We start from the raw sequence: 22,892 nt of genomic DNA, 5'->3' as shown, positions 1-22,892 counted from the left end.
CAACTTTCCACTTTTGCTCTCCGTACAGGTCTGGATGCAGAGCTTTATTATGTCCGTGACGACGTGGTGAACCACAACGCCATGTCCTTCACGATGCCCGTGCCCAGCGAGACCAACAACCTTCACTTCACCTGGCACTCCAAGTCCAAGGTAAGTGCCAACATCTATTTCGACGCCACAACAACATCACAACGAGTTCTTCTTGATTCCTAGGTGGACTACCGCTTAGGTTTCCACGTGGAGAACTCTCCTGCCATGAACACACCGCAGAGCAACATCTCCAGCCATGGGGAGCTTCCCCGCATTCCCTCCGGTTTGTTTAAAATACTTTTTTTTGTTCTGTTCCCCTGCTTGGATTGATCTATTTACTACCAAGATGTAAAACAGTCGCTCTTGGGCGCATCTACAGATTAAATGCGGTATGTATTGTCTTGTAAAGTTGAATACAACTGAACTACACTAATCAAATGAACTGACCTGGATTTTAAGCCACTGTAACATTTTGCATGGTTTAAACATTTAATTTAGTGAATTCTTTCACATGCAACTATCGGGAGCACACTTGAGAATCACTGTCCCATGCCAATGACATTTGGTTTGGCCCATGAACCATCACTCTTGTACACATTTCTTGTCAGTACTCTCAACGCTCCACCATTTATCCTCCAACCAAGATTGAGTTTTAAGGACATATAAAATCCGCCCATTTAAAATCGATACCGCTTTATCTTGTTCAGGGTTTCTAAGAGTTGACAACTTTGTGAATGACTACGTTGTCAATAGTCTTAATTTCAAGGAGAAGTATTACGCACTCATATACATAATACAGTAGCATTGTCCCGATCCGATCATGTAATCGGAAATCAGGCCGATCACCTAATTTTTAGCTGATGGGTTTCAGATGAAAAAGATCAGATTTTCTTAATTTTTAAAGTTCTCAAAGTGTCAAAATAATCCTTGGGTAATAAGAGCTTGGCAAATGGAACAGTAGTAGCTTAATTGTATATGACAGAATTTAACGTTTTTGTTGTTTTAGTACCGGTATTTTAAGCGTAACAGTAACAGAGGCAGAAGTGTGTGCGTCTGCCGCCAGCCACAGTGCTCACTGGTAGCGGGTGGCACCTCCCAAAAAGCATCAATCCCCGAGAGTGTGTGTGTGACTGGATGGAGAAAGCTCGTTTATAAAAAAAGGGTGGCCTTTCCTATGCATTTTTTTTTTGCCATTTGCGGTAGCCGTTTTTACTTTCCTTTCAGTAACAGAGAACAAAGCAACAACGATGGCGACCGCGACAGAACAAATGGACCTAGATGACCAGATGATACGTTTAATCTTGCTGCAAAAATCCTGATTGTGTAAAGCCTAGTATTTTGATCGTCGATAATGCGGCGACGTAAATGGTATGTAGAACCAAGGGGCACGCTGGTACGTCATCACAGCATGTGACTAAAACGGACCAATCACGAGAGATGATCTCCGCGGCTTTCGACGCGCAGCAACTATTTTTGTCGGGTGCGCGGCAAGCCACGCAGAGGTGCTGCGCGGCAAGCCACGCAGAGGTGCTGCGCAGGGTAATTTGTCAGTCACGTGATGCAATGCGGGCGTTGTCGGCTGCGCGACCGCGGGAGTATAAAGAGGCCTTAAGATGTGGAAACATTTTGCCTCCACGGCTGACAGTTAGGGCAAGCCGAAAGATGCTACAAACTAAGTATGCAAAGCTGCACAGAGCAGACGAGGCAACACACAGTGTGGCCAAATCGCTCGCTGGCTTGAATACATCCTTTTCTTCTTAATGCATTGCTGAGGTATTGGGTTGGACTCGCTATCAGCACATATTCGTAATCAAGTGACTGGACTCCGCTACATCTATCTAACTATTCATTCTGTTTAATTCTTATTCCACTAATGCAATATTAACCAGAATACTGTGTTTTGGTTGGTGGTGGCACATACAACATATTCTTGCACCAAAAAAAACCCCAAAAAACTTGCGGGTTTCCTTCCCCTTTAAATGTATTTTTAGGTTATGGGTATGACTAAATGGTGTTTTTTGTGTGCGTTCCCAACAGTTTTTCGAGTGGACCTTTTCTGTTCGGGCAAGGTGGACGGCGAGGCTGTCGTGACGGTGCAGCTCAATTTGACCTTGCACGGCAACAACTACACAGTGCTCAACTTCAAGAGGAGGAAAATGTGCTACAAAAGTAAACCAGGAAGTTTGTCAAACCTGTTGTGGGGGTTGTGTGGGGAAAGTTGAAAAGTTTATTCGCAAATACTGTGTAAATCAATTTGCACGATTACGTGAAAACGTTTTGGCTGTTGCTCTAATGTTGGTGTCTTGGTCCTTTTTCTTTCGGGCAGGAATAGATTCTGACCCAAAGATTCCATTTCCTTTCAACAACCACACCCTTCACACGCTTCAGCACCCCGACTGTGAGTATCGCCTTGTGATCTCTGGGTACATGCTAACTTCCAGAGCCTGTCGCGAGGCATTCATTAACTCTTTCAGCCCCTCTGTCTGATGGGTTTCCACATATAGACATGGGCTATTCGTAGACCAAAAAAAAACACAAAACAAAAACATTAATTGACACCGTTTCATAGATGCATACGGAGCCCCCCTGGTGCCAAGGTATGAGAAAAATAAAAATCATTGATAATCTGTTCCCTCAGTTTAGTAAACCGTTCCCTCAGTTTAGTAAACCGTACCCTCAGTTTAGTAAACCGTACCCTCAGTTTAGTAAACTGTACCCTCGGTCAGTTTAGTAAACTGTACCCTCGGTCAGTTTAGTAATCTGTTCCCTCAGTTTAGCAAATGTCTGGGGCTCCGTATACCTACGTATATCTGTCAAGTGAAGTAAATTCTATTTGTATGTTATATTCTTACTCGTGTGAATTCTGTGTATAAATTGTCATGTCGTGATATATCCTACATCCCATTTTTTCAACTGAAAGGCAATATTGCTGTAGTTCGAGGGGGTTGATCATTATATAGCAGTACTAGCAGGACTGGCTACAATTAGCCTGCGTGTTTCCTAAACAGTACTAAACTGAGGGTACGGATTACTAAACTGAGGGTACGGATTACTAAATTGAGGGTACGGATTACTAAACTGAGGGTACGGATTACTAAACTGAGGGTACGGATTACTAAATTGAGGGTACGGATTACTAAACTGAGGGTACGGATTACTAAACTGAGGGTACGGATTACTAAATTGAGGGTACGGATTACTAAACTGAGGGTACGGATTACTAAACTGAGGGTACGGATTACTAAATTGAGGGTACGGATTACTAAATTGAGGGTACGGATTACTAAACTGAGGGTACGGATTACTAAACTGAGGGAACAGATTATCAATGAATTTTATTTTTCTCATACCTTGGCACCAGGGGGGCTCCGTAGATAAAAAAAAATTTTTGGGTGTGTTTGCTAATTGGACTGTCCCCGTGTCGTTTATTTTTACGCATTAACCAATTTTAAGCGTTGAAAATAACCTGAACAAATCTATTAACTCTCTTGAAGACTGAGAAGTGTTGTCAAACTCCGCCTCTTCCCCTCACTCTGACGGAGCCGTTGTGTCGCCTCAAGATTTAAAGTCTGTTTTTTTTTTTATTTTTTTTTTTGGTTTGTTTGTCTTTTTTAAGACAATGAGTGAAAATAGTTTGGTTATTAGTTTGAGCAATACTGCTTAGTTACAAATGGGTAACTGTAATGCTTCGGTGAAGAAGGAACTGGTCAGGCACAAAGGTAAGTTGCTCATCATTTTATTTAATTGCATGCCTCGTAGGTCTAAAACTTTTGAAAAAGAGTTTGGGAAGATAGTTTAACCACAATCGTTTGCTTTTGTGAATTTTTTGTGAAGGGCTTTTTTGTTAGACTTTCTGGATGGCTGGCACTGGTGACGACAGCATATTTATATAGCATTTTTTTTTTTGTAATAATTTAGCGATAGCACGTGATTTATGGGTTGTGTTGATGTTGGTGCGCAACGGTATATGATAGCTATATAAGGTGTAATACCTGCTTGAACAATGCAGTGTTTGGTAACATAAGCAAGATGATGTTTTTTGTTTGTTTTGTTTTTCCTGAAAAAAATGTAGAGATGAAAGGATTCCACCCAACAGCGGCGCTATGAATAGTCCATAGATGTTTATGAACAGTCCATGTCTAGGAATGTTTTTTACTATGAATAGTCCAGATACCCGTCTCATGCAGTGTTTGGCCTCCTTTGTGCGAGCACACTGCCCTTAGTACCATTAGCAGAACCATTAGCAGTACCATTAGTGGGTTGCGTTACTTCTGCTCCAGCAGGCTGGAACAACCTGAGGCATTCTAAAGCTTTCAGAGTCGCTCTTCGTCTCACCACTGTACAATGGAAACGCATAGAAAAATGTTGACCATCTCAAACTGAACTGCTTGCTCCACATTGGAGGGGTCCCAAACAGTCAAAGTGTTACAGGACGCATTGGCTATTTTTGCCACTTTTCCACCAAGTGGTCCAATCCAATTACTTTAAATATTCACTTTATAAAGTAAGCGTAGGAAAATGCAAACCATTTGGAACTGTACTGCTTAAGATTGAGTTAACGTTTGACAGTGGAAACAAAATGATTGCGTTGAGTACTGGTACTGATGGGTGGCAACTTCATGGAAATTCATTCAAACAACACTGCTTTTTTTTGTGTTTGTGCTTCCATCAGTAGACGGCGTGACTGCGCCCACCACCTCCACCCAGGTGTTCTACATCAGCGTGAGCGTGTGCTGCATCGTCATCTTCCTGGTGGCCATCATTCTGGCCATCCTGCACCTGCACAGCATGAAGAGAATGGAGATGGAGGACAGGTTGGTGTCTTTGGCTCATCTTTTATCCATCGACTTCTTTGAATACCATCGATTATTATTGTTTTGTTTTTTCTCCCCTTCGTTCGTCCAGCGTGAGCGACAGTGGAAGCTCGCAGGGACTTTCTCAGCCTTCCACGCAGACCACGCAGTACCTGAGGGCCGACACACCTAACAACGCTGCCCCTGTGTCCAGTAAGTTTGACATTTATTTATAACACACAAAGCAGCCGTACAGTAGGACCTCCTAAGTTGTTACACAATTCGTTCAAACTGATATACAGTGACATAATGCAAATACAATTAATCTGTTCCCTCAAACTCTCTCAAATTGATAGAATGCCAATATACTATACAAAGAAGGCGCTAAGGTTAGCTGCATAAGGCTTTTCAGTCAGGTACCATTTAAAACGAGACTTGAAAAATGCTAACAGTGGGTATGCTGAGATATGGCAAGATGGCAACTGAACTACTGAAAGTGCTAAGGCAGATTGTTAAGGATTCAACTCGTTTGTCATGAGAACTGCTAAAATGAGAAAGCGCTAAGGCCGATGGATATGGATTTTACGTCTTGCTCTGTATTTGGCTACTAATTTAAATGAGAAATGCAAAAAGGTTAAGATGTAGAAAGATGGCAACCTGATTAGGTAGATTGCTAGGATTAACATAACATCTTGCTCTATATTTGATTACTATTTCAAGGGAATGTTGTTCAAATGGTAATATGTGCCAAGAGTGTAACCCGAGTAGAGAAAGTGCTAAGGCGGATGGATAGGATTCCGTTAGTATTTCTAATGAGAATTGCTTAAAAAAAAATGCTAACAGTGGGTGTGCTAACATAGCAGCAAATGATGACACACTTTGATTGTCGTCATCCTGTGGCGTGCCACCATTTGCAGTCTTGTCTAAATGTGATTAGCGAGCGGGAATGCTGTAACTAGCTGAGCTGTTGTCACAAGGTGGCTACTGTGTGTCACCGCTTGTTTCAATTCGCTACTTTCAATGTCTTAGAATGTGAACATTTGTTTGGTTTTTAGTTTTAAAAGTCCACTTACAGGATTTGGCACCCGTGAAGCTATTTTGCTAACACCTCGTATAACTTTTAATGATTTTGACAAAGTGCAGAGCTACTGCACGATTAAGATTGTTTTTAGAAAGAACAAGAAATTCGTCTTTCAGGCTTTGGCACGTACAGAACGTTTCCAACCGCATGGTGACACAAGCAGGGGGAAGTCTTCCCAGTCATCGTCGCCCTCTTGTGGATGCAATGCTTATCTCACGCTGCACTGTTTTCCACTCATGTGCTCACCATCCACCCCTCTATGCCTGACTTTTTGTGTGTATGAGCTTACAACAAACAGCAATTGACCACTTACCAGCCTCTTCATTGAATATGCCTGCAATTAGGTTAAGTTACAGTGAATGACATGCGAAGATCTGTGTGTACTTACTCTTGCACAACTTAATCTTTGACACACTCAACTCAACTTTGTTGAAGAGCACTTAAAAAAGAAAAAAAAACTGCATCTCTAATAAAGTGCTGTGCATAATGATTGACCATAAATATAAAATCTTTATTGTCATTGTGTGGCGCAAATAAAACGAAATTGGGGTTGGGCCGCAGCCAAGTAGCGCCGAGCCGGGGGGGGGGGGGGGAGCTTCGCCTGCCGCGACTGTTGTTGTTGCGATGGTGAAATCGCCTGGACGAGTGTTAACTTCCAATCGCCTTTGTGGAACCGGGTCACTGTTAAACGTGTTCAAATAAAATGCCAAGTTGAATCGCTAAACATAACGGGCGGGCAGGCGGCACACTGCAGTGCTGACAAGAACCGCTGTCCCTTCATCTTTAAACCGTAAAACTGCACCTTGAAAAGTACCAGCACCTAACTATTGAATATATGTATTACACAACCCCACGTTATCGCACATTTAAAGAATGAGGTTATTTTTCCACCAGATGGCGTCCCAGTAGCTTGGATTCAGTGGACACCAGAAACTTGGACCTAACCTAACATTTTCCACCAAAAATGCTTAATATGTTGCCGCGCATATGATTTATTGCCCAAATGCTAACGTGGGAAGATAGCTACATGATAGCTACTATTTCTAATGAGAATTTGTAATTGTAGATTACTTCTCTTTCAATAGAGAATGACTAAAATGCTAACATGCTTAGCTGCTGCGAGCGTTTGCGTCCCATTGGATTGTGCGGGTGTTCCTAATGAAGTGGCTTGTGAATGTCTATCGTTTGTGCGAGCGCTCCATTGAATCCTTCCCCTCCTTATCCTCTTATCAGACAACCACCCCGGTTCCGCACCCATTCTCCAGCTCGCCACCTCCTCCTTCCAAAACACCGGCGCACCCCCTCACGAAACCAAAAGTAAGTGACCTTGTCCCCTCGTAATCCTTTCATGCGCCACTTTGCTGCACAGTTCGCCTCCAGGGGGCGGCATTGACCCACAAGGCCTCTATCTTCTCGCCCAACCCGCATGCCACCACGCCTTCCTTTATCTTATCTCATAACACATAACAAGAACATGAAAACACCCAACTGACCGGCATTGCCTCCCAACATTGTGCTTGTTTTGCTCTATGCGCCCTTATCTCAAAATATACACCAGTCGTGTGTGTGTGTGTGTGTGCGCGCGCGCGTGTGCACTAGTGGGTCACGTTTACCTTGTTATTGTACATGTATTATTTGGCCTACACACTGGGGAGGTTATTCTTTGTGTTTTACCTTGAGGCCTTATTGGATTTTACCAACCTTTTTTGGGGGTAATTTGTTGTCCACATACAGACCTAGTCTGTAATTTTTAAGATTTTTCCGGGTTTTTTGCTTGTTGTACTGCATTAATTTTTACTTTTAAACCCTTCAATTTCCAGTTTGTTTGCAGAATGTGCAGGTTGTAAAACACCTCAATGAATTGCTTTTATTTTTTTCACCTATTTTTTAAACCTATTCGTGGGTGATGGGGACAGTCTCCTGCCACATTTTGCGAAAATTCGCAAATAATTGACGCCCCTGTCAAGACACCATCTGCGGTGCCTGCACTGTCTGAGGTGCGCATGCACAACAGGTCGGCCATCTTTTGATAGCTAGCTATGGCAACAACAGGACAAAAAGGACAAAATTCATAGGTAGCGACTTACGCGAAAAAGTCTGCTCAGCAGACAGTCCTCCAGTAAATAAACCGAGCCCGGGCTTTTGTGTTCACACGTGAATCTCTTCCCTGCCTCCCTTGCAGGCTTCCCGTCCCTGCGCATCGAGAAGAACGACCTGAGGAGCGTAACCCTCATGGAGGCCAAGGCCAAAGTCAAAGACATCGCCATCTCACGGGAGAGGGTCACACTGCGGGATGTCCTGCATGAAGGTATTTTAAAAAAAATAATAATAATTTTGCTTCTTTAGACATGGCTAGAGATGGGAATTGAATACGAATTAAACGATTCCAACTCCATTGTCTATACTGCTTATCAGTTCGATTCCTGACAGTGTCTTATTGATCCTCACTGGGTGAGGGAATTAAATCAATTATACAAATATTTGATATCATTGTCATTATACAGTATATCCCTATTCAGTATTTTATAGTTACATGTAATTAATGGCAATTTTCTCTGATCTTTTCTCCATTCGTTTATAAAATGCATTGATCTCTTGTCGTGCAACTATGTCAACCTTCTGCGTTGCCTCCATTTTGTTGCCATTGTCCTGGCTGGCTGCTTTGGAGGCTGCTGAGCTTTGTCATGGAGTGAACAAGACTGTACTTCAGTCTGCTGGAGTTTGGCCCGCTTTGGTGGATTTAGTGTTGTTAGCATTCCCGAATGCTGACACGGCACAGTAGCTTGTGTCTGGAAACGCACAATCCCAACGTAAATATTTTAAATGGTACTGTTTTTTGATATGCGCCGTTAGTAAATCCTGCTTGATTGTTTAGTGTCATCCTGAATCAACTCACTATGTGTGGGCGGGGAGGTTAGCTCGTAATTCTTAGTGTACAAAAGTGGTGGATGCTGTGACGACCTGGCAATTTCACAGTCCCTCCTTTAGTTGTAATTTGTAAATGTGAACCTATTTCTAAGTACAATGGTACCTCGATTTACGGGTGATCATAATTACGAGGTTTTTGTACACTTGCTTCAAGCGGTTGGGTGCCACTCCCAGTTGAGTTTTTTTGTAAAACCAAACATAAAACAAAAGAGAGTGACCTATTTTGTATGTGATCAAAAAGCTGTGATAACCTCTTCCGTTCCCACCCATTGAAAAATGTACTTGACAAATACTCAAAGTTTGGCACCTGCAGATTCACCTATTTGCAGATGTGTGTGTATATATATATATATAACTTTAAAAAAAAACTTTTTAAAAACTGTTTTCCTTTTTTTTCTTATTTGTTTTCTTTTGAATCCCCCCCCCCCCTCCCTTTTTTGGGGTGGAGGGAACCAACCCCGAAAATGCTCATTTGTGATATATCCACACTTTATTCAGGAATTTTTGGGGGTTTAAAAACATTAATTTTTCAATGCAATTATAACGGACATGCAATTATAACAGACATTCAATTATTGGCAGATTTTTGCTATTTGCGGTCGGGCCCGGTCCATATCCCCTGAGAATCTGAGAATAGCGGGGCTCCTCTGTACGGCTATCAGTAAACTGTTGGATTCCAGTAGACAAATTTGAGCATCCATGACAGTGAATGAGTTTAAAATAGCTATACAGAGGCGGTTTCCTTCCACATCCCAAAAACATGCATGGTAGGTTAATTGACAACTCTAAATTGGTGTGAATGTGAGTGCGAATGGTTGTTTGTTTGTATGTGCCCTGTGATTGGCTGGCAACCAGTTCAGGGTGTGCCCTGCCTCCTGCCCAATGATAGCTGGGATAGGCTCCAGCACGCCCGCGACCCTAGTGAGGAGAAGCGGCTCAGAAAATGGATGGATGGATAGCTATACAGATTAGTCAATTGCTTCCAAAAGTGTGTGCGTGTGTGTGTACAAAGAGAGCGAGAGAGAGTGCTTGAAAACCCAACAAATCAGATTTTTAATCAGAAGTTGCTCAGTAAAGCTCAAGCTTGCAGTGCAAAGACAAAATATGCAAAATATATGGCTGGATATCAAAATAGAAGATACCACTATTGCAGACTATACTTTTCAGCATACGTTTTTCCACGGTTCGCATGACAGCGCGTGAATAAAAAGAAGACGAACATTGCGGTGAAATTTGAACACTTAGCGGGTTGCGAACGGGTCCGAACTTGCCCGGCGCGCACGCTCCAGGTGGGAGGTGAGGCACTTAAACACTAACCTCGTTGTTGGGCCTGGCCGGCCTCGGGGCTTAAATGTTTTTCTAAACTTTACGTACACGCTCTGTTTCTCATCTCGTTCGAGTTCCCGCCTCGAGCGCTCCTCTGACAGTTTAGACGACAGCAATGATGAATGCGCTCGTTTGGCATCTCCTGCCGTTGTTCGAGGTACTGAAATGTCTTTTGAGCTCCGGCGGAATCTCTGGCCGAGGCGATAACATTTTTAAATCAGTAGCCCGGTGTGACATTTAAACTTCTCTGAGGGTCTCATAAAAGCCACTGATTTTTGTTTTTTGGGGGACAGGCACCTTTGGCCGCATCTTCCACGGCGTGCTGCTGGACGAAAAGGACCCCGCCAAGGAAAAGCCAGTCTTTGTGAAGACTGTGAAAGGTATCCATGCTTGCAAATGCTAATCAGGTTACATAAGTCATTGTTTCCCAACTTTTATTGAGGCAAAGCACTTATTTTATATTCACAAAATCTCAAGGCACACCACCAAAGAAAATGTCACAAAAAATATGTGCACTCCTGTGAAAAAGTTCAGGATATTGGGATTTCAGGTAAAATTTGAGGATAGACCTAAAACCTTGGAGGAAAAAATTGACTATTTTGGCGAGAAACAGAAATGCAAGGTAAACTGGGCAGGACCAATAAGTAGCCTACCATCATGGAAACATAAACATGGATGCGCACAGCATAGTTGAGCAAAAAAGACCAACAGAAAAAGAGTGACATTTTGAGTTCTGTTTATAAAAAATGCATAATAAGTCTCCTTTAAATAAGTGAGATATTCAAGTGTGTGTCATGTTCTGCTATGTTTGCAGATCACGCATCAGAGGTCCAGGTGACCATGATGTTGACCGAAAGCTGCAAGCTTCGCGGCCTTCATCACAGGTGAGCTTATTTTGCGCTCTTTGTCTTGCAGGAAAAAGTCACAAGCACCCATGCATGACAGATGGTGAACAGGAAGTCGGTCGTTTTAGGGCGGGTAAAGAAAAAAAATGATCCCCTGATACCAGTTTCAGCGAACAGCACAACATTGAGTGGACAAAAAGTCTCAAGGAGCAGTCGATGCCTTAAATGATTAGGAAGTAGTACGTTTTGGTTCAAAGCAGTGTCATGGCTCAGGTGGTAGAGTGGTCGTAGTGGTCGGAGATTGTGGGTTCCATCCTTAGCCCCTGTGACCATGCCCAAGTATCCTTGAGTATGATATTGAACCCCCAGTTGCTCCTGACGAGGAAAGCGTGTTAATGCGCTTTGAGTGCCTCGAAGGTGGAAAAGCGCTAAACCATCTAAAGCCTATTTACACCCCAAGCCCATTTGGAGAACTCTTAACTCCTACTAGTGAATTCGAGCAAATGAGGCCCAAATGGAAGCTTTTTTTGTTTTGTTTTGATTTTTTTTTTTTTTTTTTTTTTTTTCCCCTTGAGTTAGTGTCAGTGTCACTATTTGAGGTATTTGGCACTATATAAATACGGTTGAAATTAATTTAAAAAATTGTTCCCTGGTTAGGGATGTACAACATTCCTGGTATCGGAGTTTTGCTCTTCTGCAAAAAAAAAAAAAAAAAACAAAAAAAACACAACTTTTTGTTCCTGCTTTAAAAGCTGTTGAAACAAGTCTAGAGAGACCTTCTGACCTAATTGTTTCGTAGGTGCGGGTATGTCCGGGATCTATTTCCATTGTGCCACTGATTATTGAATTTAGCTTGTATTACCTCAAACAATCAGGACGTGTTAACCTTAACTGGACACATTTTGGCCGACACCTTTTCCTCCACACGATGCCAAGGTTTTCTCTTCCCCTTCCCCCCGTTTAACAATGTTTTGCAAGATATCCCTGCCAGCATAACTTCTCTAACTCATGAAATGGCCAATGAAGGTATTTGTGTTAAGTTTCCCTTCTCCTTGCAGAAACCTGCTACCCATCAGCCACGTGTGCACAGAAGATGGCGAGAAACCTATGGTGCTGCTGCCCTTCATGGCCTGGGGCAACTTAAAGCTGTTCCTGCGCCAGTGCAAGCTCGCCGAGGCGAACAACCCGCAGGTGAGGGCACCTGGATTAAAGCAACCACACGTTGCCTCTTTTTGAAAAACTGTCTGCAAAACTTCATGCTCAGGGAGGATATAATATTGTAGGACATTTATGACATGCTAGTATCTGCTGACATAATATATGAGAGTACCGACTTATAGTATCTGCACCGATATCATGATTGTATGTTAACTAGTGAGGGGAACAAGTGTATTAGTAGATTGTTGATAAGCTTGATATCAGATAAATCCTCAAACGGCTTTATGGAAAGATAAGGTGGTGACAAGTGCATGACACATGCTGACTAGTAGGCCTAGCTGTGTTACTAGTGCAGCACAGTAGCATATTAGTAAGGTTTAATTGCGTATTATTCGGCCAAAAATGGCACTGGCAGTGATAAAACATTACTTGAAGGACAATCGTTCTACTAGTGTGCTGAATTGTCTTACTAGTGAGGACAAAGAGCGTACTAGTACATTGACCTTAAGCTGGATTTCAGGGATATCGGGAAAAAATGCTCCAAAAGCGCTGCTACCTGATTTACATCTGTAGCGCTTATTGCAACAGCAATGGCGTTTCTCCCGCCAGTGCCAAAAGGCTCAAAATAATGAAATTCCTTCCAACGAGCATATTTATCTCAATGGCTCCAAAAAGAGTTTTGATAAGGACGGCAAGCTCCATCTTGCAAATGCTACATCTACGGAGCTGAGTGACGGAAGCCTGCCCGCCAGGGTTTAAACGCATACAAAAGGCCGATTGTCTTCACGTAGCCTGATCAGCTGCCACACATCTCCAGTCAAAGCAGCTGGAACTGCAGAACACACGGCGAGCCTTTTTCGGACGGATTCTCACCTGATCTGACGGAGTGAACGATTTATTGCGAATGGTTAAGTGCTTTTCATCATGCCAAGTCAAGCCTAATTGTCATTATAAGCTTGCAAAGCTGTTTTGGACAAAAACATTGAGTAATCATTTGCAAAGCAGCAGCTGGGTGGGGGGGAAAAAAATGCCTCAATAGATTTACATACCGTAGTTCAAACCGCTGTCACACAAGACATCAGTGCCAGCCAGAGCGCAGTGCAAATGATTTAGCAAGTATATTATGCTTTGCTTTTGAGTTACATTTTTTTGTAAAACTTACAGGATAGTGGTGCCTTGAGATACGAGTGACCAGACTTACAGGTTATTTGCTTTGTGATAGAAGTGCTGTATGGTGGCTGCAAACTCGACTCCCCAGTTGAAGTTTACTGTCAAATTAGACATAAAACAAAGAGAATACAACTAACACACAGACACACGCACGCATTAGTACAGTAGTGTATCTGTGCGTTGGTGTGTACCTTTAAGGGGGTCTGGCTTAGTGAGTGACGTCAGGAGCTTAACCCCAGCTCCAGTTGGCCATTTTCCAAGCAACTAACGTCCACCCCATGCTCCTGCAAGTGTTTTCATTTTGTATTTGTGTGTCGAGTCCCTTGTTGCGTTCAACACACTGCTGAAAGCGCATCAGTGAATGTGGATTTTCTCTTTTCTCACTTCACTTGAGAACGGTGTATCTGAAGCTCACCCGTGAGACAAATTTTGGCTCGCAACACAGAGCAAAAAAAGAAATCTGCCAACCAACGGCTCGTACCTCGAAAAACGCTAAATTTGTGGCTATCGTTCGTAAGTCAAGGTACCAATGTAGTACAATGCAGGCAAACGACACTGGCAGCTAATAATTAGACTGTAGGCTGAAAATGGTGTAGTTTGGATGACCCTGTTCTAAAATATTTAGTCCCAGTTTTGACCCAAAAAGGAAATGAGGGCAACATGACTTCTAAAGTCACGGTCAGTGGCTAACGTGTGTTTCCTGCTCTCAAGCATTGTCCTGCACCCACCCCTCCCTTCCTGCCAGGCCATCTCCCAGCAAGACCTGGTCTACATGGCCATCCAGATCGCGTGCGGAATGAGCTACCTAGCCCGCCGCGAGGTCATCCACAAAGACCTCGCTGCCAGGAACTGCGTGTAAGTGTTCGCCGCCGCACCCCAAAGTAACCTCCCGGAAATGATTTCCTCTGAACCTGGTTTCCCCCTCCCGACAGCATCGACGACAACATGCAGGTAAAGATCACAGACAACGCCCTGGCCCGTGATCTGTTCCCCATGGACTACCACTGCCTGGGGGACAACGAGAACCGACCCGTGCGCTGGATGGCGCTGGAGAGCTTGCTCGACAATGACTTTTCCAGTGCCAGCGATGTGGTAAGAACATTGTCTCTGTGTGTGTACTAGGGCTCATCGATTTCCCCGCTGACGTGCATTGCTTCCACTAACAACATTGCTGCGAAGGGAGAGGTGCTAATTTAGCATTAGTGTTGCTAACAGTGAATCCCCGTTTATCATGGGGGATAACGTTCCAGACACACCCGCAATAAGTAGAAATCTGCAACAATATAGAAACACCATATGGAATACATAAAAAAAATAAAACTCCCACATGCTTTACAAATATTTAAAGTTGTGGCAGCGCACTTGTTGTCACTGTCTCTCTCACACAGTTCGGCAAATAAGAGCAGCATCACATGCAAACAGAGTAATAACAATACTCGCATGTATATTCTGTATTCTCATAATTACGCAGCATCTCTTAGAGTAGACCTCAATGGTGCTCGGCACGTTGCGGCACAGCGTGGTACTGTGCTGAAGGCACGTAGCTCCAACTTTGGACTTGACTGTATATTTTTTTTAAATATATATATATATATATGTACAGGTAAATCTGAATTTAGAGTTGCGTGTACCACGTTGTGCCACAACATGCCGGGCTGCAGTGAGGTCTACAAAAAGAGATGCAGCATAATTAAGAGCAAAAAGAAGCGGCAGAGAAGGTCCCCTACCAAGCTGCGGTAATAGTTGCTGTTCCCACAGATCAGAGAGAATATGCAGTATGCCTCTAAGTAATGTTGTTATACTCTGTATGTGTTGCTGGTCCATGTGTGTGTCAAGTAGCAGTTGTTTGAAGGTTTATAATTACCAGAACATCTACGCTAATTTACATTGGGCCGTCTGTCTCTGGCGTTTCATGTTCTACGTTAGCACTAAGCTAGTCAAACTTTTGTGAGAAATTATTGGGTTTGGTTGAACATTGTGGTGTTAGAAATATTCAATGTTTAGCTCTCGTGTTCCACTTTGAAGGTTCTGTGAATTTAGTTCATGTTGGTCAAGGTGTAGGAATCCACAGCTCAACTCAACCCAAACTTACCCCCACGCATTCCTCTTACAGTCACGGCGCCAGGTGGAAGCTTAAAACAGCCATCTGCCGAGGCCTGCTATTTAGCTAACAGTTGAGCTTCAGGGGGAAGTCCAGACAAGATGATGTTCAACATCACACACACACACACACACAGCATGACGCATTTATATTTTCCATACGCTGGTTTGTTTATCATTCCGTGCTGCTCCTTTGCAACATCACTGTCCTAAGTCCTCATTGACGTCTTAGAACGGGCCAATAGGATGCGAGTGTATCTGAATAGCCACCACTGATTGTACGTCTTCTAACAAAATGTATTCCGTGCCGTCATGTACCCTCGCTGCAGTGAATCACACACCACCGTGTCCTCACACGCTTTGCTTTTCTTGGTTTCATAATACCAATTACACGCCGGCTGTTACCCAAAGTTCACTAACAGGTGTTTTGGCCTCACCGGTTGGAAATGTACCAGAGCACACAACATTGTGGAGTGAGCATTTTGGAGAAATGCATCAAAACGGCAAGACGTAACGCTGACTTGACGGAACAAGTAATTTGCATAGCTCTGTGGAACATAAACATGGATGCCCACAACATTGTGGAGGGACCACATGTCAGCGAGAAAAAAAATGATCAAGGAGAAATTCAGCGAAATTGGAAGAAGTTAGGCAGGCTGGGCGTCAATATAACTGGGACATAAATGTGGATGCACACAACATTCTGGGGGGAAAAAGGGACTCTTCTGGACAAATGTCAATAAACATCAGGATAAGAGGCAGACTGGAGCGAGCAAATAAGCGGCTCAAGCTCCCTGAAACGTAAACATGGACGCACACAACATTGTGGCGTGACCCCACCTCAGTCGATTGGGGGAAAATTGCTTTTATGAAGAAATGTCAATCCACATCAAGAAACAAGGCCGACTGGTTGGGACAAATGAGGGGTTTAGCTCAGAAAATTAACATGGATGCACAGTGTGGCACACAACATTGTGGAGCGACTGTTTCAGAGTCTATTAGAAGAAATTGGCTGTTATTATGCAAAATGTAATTAATTGTATGTATTTATGCAAAACGGCATGAAGTGAGGTAGGTTGGGTAAGACAAATAAGTCATTGTGCTCCCCGTACTATAAACAAGGTCGCACACAACATTGTGGAGCGACCACATGTCAGGGACTACTGGGGAAATAAAGCAATACGACAGAGAGGTTTCCTAGCTCCAGGGAACATAAACATGGACACGCACAACATTGTTGAGCAAGCACATTAGTCTTCTGTAAACAACAATTAAAAAAAACATAAGTCCCATTATTAGTCCCACAAGGCACTCTTTTTGAGAAATGACGCAAAACGGCGAGAAGTGAGGCAGACAGGACAGAACAGGTCATTTGCATAGCAATGTGGAACATGGAAATAGACGCACACAACATTGTGTGACGAGACCACATCACCATTTAACGGCGCAGGGGGGTGACTATTACGGAGAAATATCAATAAACATCAAGATAAAAAAAGTAGACTGAAGAAGCCAAAAAAAATAATTTCTATATTTTTCTCATTTCAATTTGTATTTTTTCTTTTGTTTGTGTGCGTGTGTGTGTGTGTGTATTTTTGGTATTTATTGCATACAGTGGGTACGGAAAGTTTTCAGACCCCCTTAAATTCTTCAGCCTTTGTTATATTGCAGCCGTTTGTTAAAATCATTTAAGTTAATTTTTCCCTCAATGTACACACAGCACCCCATATTGACAGAAAAAAAAACACAATTGTTGAAATGTTTTCTGATTTATTAAAAAAGAAAAACTGAAATATCACACAGGCATAAGTATTCAGACCCTTTGCTGTGACACTCATATTCAACTCTGGCGCTGTCCATTTCTTCTGATCATCCTTGAGATGCTTCTACACCTTCATTGGAGTCCAGCTGTGTTTGATTGATTGGAGTCCAGCTGTGTTTGATTATGCTAATTGGACTTGATGAGGAAAGCCACACCCCCGTCTATATAAGACCTTACAGCTCACAGTGCATGTCAGAGCAAATTAGAATCATGAGGTCAAAGGAAGTGCCTGAAGAGCTCAGAGACACAATTGTGGCAAGGCACAGATCTGGCCATGGTTACAAAAATAATTCTGCTGCACTTAAGGTTCCTAAGAGCACAGTGGCCTCCATAATCCTGAAATGGAAGACGTTTGGGACGACCGGAACCCTTCCTAGAGCTGGCTGTCCAGCCAAACTGAGCAATCGGGGGAGAAGAACCCAAAGATCACTGGCTGAGCTCCAGAGAGGCAGTCTGGAGATGGGAGAAAGTTCTAGAAAGTCAACCATCACTGCAGCCCTCCACCAGTCGGGGCTTTATGGCAGAGTGGCCCGACAGAAGCCTCTCCTCGGTGCAAGACACATGAAAACCCACATGGAGTTTGCTAAAAAAAAAAAAAAAACACCTGAAGGACTACAAGATGGTGAGAAATAAGATTCTCTGGTCTGAAAAGACCAAGATAGAAATTGTTGGCCTTAATTCTAAGCGGTATGTGTGGAGAAAACCAGGCACTGCTCATCACCTGTCCAATACAGGCCCAACAGGGAAGCATGGTGGTGGCAGCATCATGCTGTGGGGGTGTTTTTCAGCTGCAGGGAGACTGGTTGCAATCGAAGGAAAGATGAATGCGGCCAAGTACAAGTAAGGATATCCTGGACGAAAACCTTCTCCAGAGTGCTCAGAACCCCCTGGGCCGCAGGTTCACCTTCAAAAAAGACAATGACCCTAAGCACACAGCTAAAATACACGAGTGGCTTCAGAACAACTCCGTGACTGTTTTTGAATGCTGTATGTACATTTATGTGGAAAAAAATTAACTTGAATGATTTTAGCAAATAGCTGCAATATAAAAAAAGAGTGAGAAATTTAAGGGGGTCTGAATACTTTCTGTACCCACTGTATCTTTTATGGTTTATTGGCGGAAATGATCTCACTCACATTCACTCACATTCAAAAGTGATTTATATTGTCTGTAAAATTATTTCAGCATTACTTACATGTATCGTTTGTCCATAAATGATCTCCATAATATCTATTTTTTTCCCAACACAGTGGGCTTTTGGCGTGACGCTGTGGGAACTGATGACTCTGGGCCAGACGCCGTACGTGGACATTGACCCCTTCGAGATGTCGGCCTACCTGAAGGACGGATACAGGATAGCACAGCCAATCAACTGTCCCGATGAACTGTACGTAGCAATAATACACTAATTTAGAATTACCGCCACCAGGGAAGTTGTTTCCAACAGTTTTTGATAACTCAACCTTGATTTTATTTATTATTATTATTATTTTATTTCACTTGAATATACAGTGAATCCGGAAAGTCACTACCCTTTACTCTTCTACTTGAGTCGTATTTTACCAGAAAATGTTGGTTGTATTACAAATTGCGATATTTGAGGCAAAACTTACCAGACCATTTGGTTGACCTCCAATCTTGGGAGCTTTTGAGGCATTTTTTTCTAGAAAATGTTAGTTGAACTGCAAATTTCCTTACGTTTGACTTTTGAAAATGTTGGTTGAATTCCATATTATGAACTTTGAACCACTTTTTAACAGAAAATTTGGTTGAAGTCCAGTCTTGGAAGCTTTTGAGGCATTTTTTTCCCCCGGAAAATTACTTTAACTTCAATTTTTCTTACTGTTGGATAATTTTACCAGAAAATGTACCAGAATTTGCAAATCATGTTCAACCTATATTTGATGGAATACAAACTTTGCCTCCATAACAGTCCGGATGGTTCTTTTACTCTCTGGCCTGGACGACACAACGTCCACAATTTCCAAAAACAATTTGAAATGTGGACTCGTCGAATCACAAAACACTTTTCCACTTTGCATCAGTCCATCTTAGATGAGCTCTGGCCCAGAGAAGCCGGCGGCGTTTCTGGGTGTTGTTGACATTGGTTTTCTGAAGTGTTCCTGAGCCCATGTGATGATATCCTTTACACATTGTTGTCGGTTTTTGATGTTGTGCCGCCCGAGGGATCAAAGGTCACGGGCATTCAATGTTGGTTTTCGGCCTTGCCGCTTACATGCAGTGATTTCTCCAGATTCTCTGAACCTTTTGATGATGATATGGGCCGTAGATGATGAAATCCCTAAGTTCCTTGCAATTGTACGTTGAGGAACATTGTCCTTAAACTGTTTGACTATTTTCTCCTGCACTTGTTCACAAAGAGGTGAACCTCGCCCCATCTTTGCTTGTGAATGACTGAGAAATTGAGGGAAGCTCCTTTTCTACCCAATCATGGCACCCACCTGTTCCCAATGAGCCTGTTCACCTGTGGGATGTTCCAAACAGGTGTTTGATGAGCATTCCTCAACTTTCACAGCCTTTTTTGCCACCTGTCCCAGCTTTTTGGGAACGTGTTGCAACCATAAAATTCTAAGTTAATGATTATTTGCTAAAAACTAAAGTTTATCAGTTTGAACATGAAATATCTTTGTAGTGTATTCAATTAAATATAGGTTGAACATGATTTGCAAATCATTGTATTCTGTTTTTATTTGTTTAACACAACATCCCAACTTCATTGGAAGTGGGGTTGTATTTAAAAAAATAATTAAAAATATTTTTATTTTTTTTATTTTTAAGGTATGTTATGAGAATGTGTTTAACAACGGCAACATAATTCTTTAAGACCTTTTTTTTTTTTTTTTTTTTACCAGAAAGAGTAAGTTGAACTTCACACTTTGAGACTTGGAGGCAACTTTTTATACAATGTTGGTTGAACTCCAATATATATATTTTTTTACTTATAAGGCAAAATTGTTAAATGTTGGTTCGCCTGAAAATTTTTGCCTTTTCACGCATTTTTCTCCAGGAAATGTTTTTTTGGTGAGCTTTCCGCTTTATTCCGACATTCTCTGTGTGTTTTGACTAAAATCAAAGTCGTCCAGTATTTTCCTGCGAAGTACAAAAGGTGTTGAAGCGACTGTTCCAAAATATTGCTGGCCACTGAATGAAATGCGCCGACGTCACTTCCTTTTGCGTGTGCCCAAAATTGTTGTCTTCCCGCCTCCGCCGTGTTTGTGTTGCAGGTTCGCCGTCATGGCGTGCTGCTGGGCTCTGGACCCTGAGGAGAGACCCAAGTTCCAGCAGCTGGTCCAGTGCCTCACTGAGTTTCATGCCGCCTTGGGTGCTTACGTGTGATCCTACTTGCCTTACCAAAGAAAACTAAATGGAGCCTTGTGACTTTTTTCATTTTTGTACAGTTTTTTTTTTATTATTATTATTTTATTTTTTTTATAATATATATATAGCTTTTTACAGCATAGCAAGTATTTTTCCGTAGGATGTTTTTCCACTTGAGAACTCTCCCGATGGGAATTTTTCAACTGACATTCACGTGCCGTGTTTTAAAGGCACTTCAGCGTTCACTTCACTTGTATATATGTACTGTAACCACATTAAGACTCAACAAAGCCGGTACGACAGTGAGAAACCTTTGCCGAATTTTCTTTTTGCGCCACTTTGCTTACATCACCAACATTCAGCATCTGTTGCTTTCAGATTGCTGGGATTTTTCCATACTGGGGACTTGGGGGGGGGGGACAAAGTCAACCTGGCAACCTTCGGAGGTAGTGTCAGAGCCATAACAGAGGCGGGACGCCACCTGTATATAAGATTGTTCCGCAGTGTGAAGTGAAGGCGATTGAAATGTAAAAGCCAGCATTCGTCTGCCTGTTTTCCGACACCGAATGGGGAGAACAAAGTCACTTTAATTGACACATTTCTGGAGATATCAGCGACGGGACGCCATAAATTTGCACAGCTAGTTTGTTGGGTTCTGTAAGAAATATGGGGCACATTTGTAAACCTTTTAGCAGGATCTGTGTTTGAAATAAACCATGTGTGATATAAACCATTGACTCTAACAAAAAAAACAAAAAAAAAAGGCTTTTTTTTTTTTTTTTTTCCACTGGAACGAAGTAATTGTACGCTTTCGGAGGTAATAGCAGAGCCCTAACAGACGGGACGACACCTGTATGTGTAAAGGTATTACTCAAGGATGGGGCAGTAATGTGTGTGCATTTAGTTTGCTGGCTTCTGTGTAAAAACACGTGGAAAAATTCCGGATTTCCTGTTACGGGTCTGATGTGGGTTATTTTGTCCGTGTGAAAGAGCCCACTGACAATAAAAGACGGCATTTTTTCGGTATCGCTGTTCTGTGACAGCTGACCAAGCAGTTTTCCATCTTCGAAAGTAGTGTCAGAGCCATAACAGATGTGACAGCATCCATATGTAAGGATATTCAGCTGATTAATTAGCTGGGTTATGCGTAAATATTCACATGCAGATAAACTCCAGATCCCTCTGATGTGTTTTTTTTGTGTGTTATCTCTGTGTGAAAGAAGTTTTACATTCCACAATCTCTTGTCAAGTGTACCAGCACCTTCAAAATGTTCCAGGTCCCCCCCCCACACACACACACACACACATTTATCGCCACCCATCACAGGATTTATTCATCTTTATGATGTTATCAGCATTGCTGTAAACAGTCAACATGCTTTGATGGGGTTTGGTGTTTTTCTCGTTACTGCATGTTGAATGATGTTGCTTGAATTCATTCATTCATCCATCCATCCGTCCGTCCGTTCTTCACCGCCTATCCCAGCTGACTTTGATCATTCATTCACTATTAAATGTTATTTCTTTGAAATTTGCTTTCATTTTCTTTTGTCTCAAGACAAACAAATGCGCAATTTCCCCCTTTATGTACACTATGTGAGAATAGGGTAAAAGGACTGCTGCAGACCAGAGACATTTAGGTTAATTTTTCAGGGTCGCTTCGAAGACTGACTTGTCCTTGTTAATTTCGTCTCTTAGACCGTTGAAAAAGAGTTTGGGAAGATGATGTAACCACAGTCGTTTTCTTTGTATGATTCCATGATTTTCCATAACACTTAGGACTCTGAGACCTGTCTATCGTCAGTCAGGGTTTTTACTGCATTTAAAATTTGGAGGCGGCCAACTCTGCTTAAATTTGGGCCACCGTTGGCTGTAAAAGCACTGACATAATGAAACTGATCTGACCAATATGACACCAGTTGTTTGTTTGTTTGTTTTTTTACCTGCAATTGCTGTGCTGTATCGGAAAGAGTTGGAAGTTACTCCTAAAACTGCCAAAGTGTTGGAGCGATTTGGGGGATTTTGTAACCAATCGTACTATTTTGCTGAAAAAACATAAATGACTGTACATTTTGTTTATATTCTTCAGAATCAGAATCATTTTATTTGCCAATTATGTCCAAAAAACACACGAGGAATTTGTCTCCTGTAGTTGGAGCCGCTCTAGTACGACAACAGACAGTCAATTTACAGAACACTTTGGAGACAGAAAGACATTGACAAAAAAAAAAAAAACAGTCACTGAGCAGTAAAGGGTTGCTAGTTATCTGGTAATGCCGGTAAATTATCATTATTATTT

General features: G+C 42.3%; 1 protein-coding gene across 4 annotated transcripts in view; it reads left to right on the top strand.

The window, feature by feature from the left end:
* The window catches only part of ryk (receptor like tyrosine kinase), a 34,723-nt gene extending 12,217 nt beyond the window's left edge, over positions 1-22,506 (top strand). The window contains exons 2-16 of one of the 4 annotated variants that reach the window (XM_061780166.1): positions 29-150; positions 214-313; positions 2,068-2,199; positions 2,357-2,428; positions 4,706-4,844; positions 4,936-5,036; positions 7,138-7,221; positions 8,087-8,212; positions 10,452-10,538; positions 10,973-11,042; positions 12,062-12,194; positions 14,077-14,186; positions 14,264-14,423; positions 18,505-18,641; positions 20,500-22,506. In XM_061780166.1, coding sequence (XP_061636150.1) covers positions 29-150; positions 214-313; positions 2,068-2,199; positions 2,357-2,428; positions 4,706-4,844; positions 4,936-5,036; positions 7,138-7,221; positions 8,087-8,212; positions 10,452-10,538; positions 10,973-11,042; positions 12,062-12,194; positions 14,077-14,186; positions 14,264-14,423; positions 18,505-18,641; positions 20,500-20,611 — 1,685 coding nt within the window. In that variant the 3' untranslated portion in view covers positions 20,612-22,506. Of the gene's footprint in view, positions 1-28; positions 151-213; positions 314-2,067; positions 2,200-2,356; positions 2,429-4,702; positions 4,845-4,935; positions 5,037-7,137; positions 7,222-8,086; positions 8,213-10,451; positions 10,539-10,972; positions 11,043-12,061; positions 12,195-14,042; positions 14,187-14,263; positions 14,424-18,504; positions 18,642-20,499 lie in introns of those variants that run through there. The other 3 variants (XM_061780165.1, XR_009789465.1, XM_061780167.1) reach the window with 3 other exon arrangements.
* The last annotated feature ends 386 nt before the right edge of the window (positions 22,507-22,892 follow it).

The sequence above is a fragment of the Phyllopteryx taeniolatus genome, chromosome 7 (genome assembly GCF_024500385.1).
Source record: "Phyllopteryx taeniolatus isolate TA_2022b chromosome 7, UOR_Ptae_1.2, whole genome shotgun sequence".
Taxonomy (NCBI): Eukaryota; Metazoa; Chordata; class Actinopteri; order Syngnathiformes; family Syngnathidae; genus Phyllopteryx; species Phyllopteryx taeniolatus.
The sequence above is the reverse complement of the archived record's forward strand: the minus strand, read 5'-3'. Positions and strand labels throughout refer to the sequence as shown.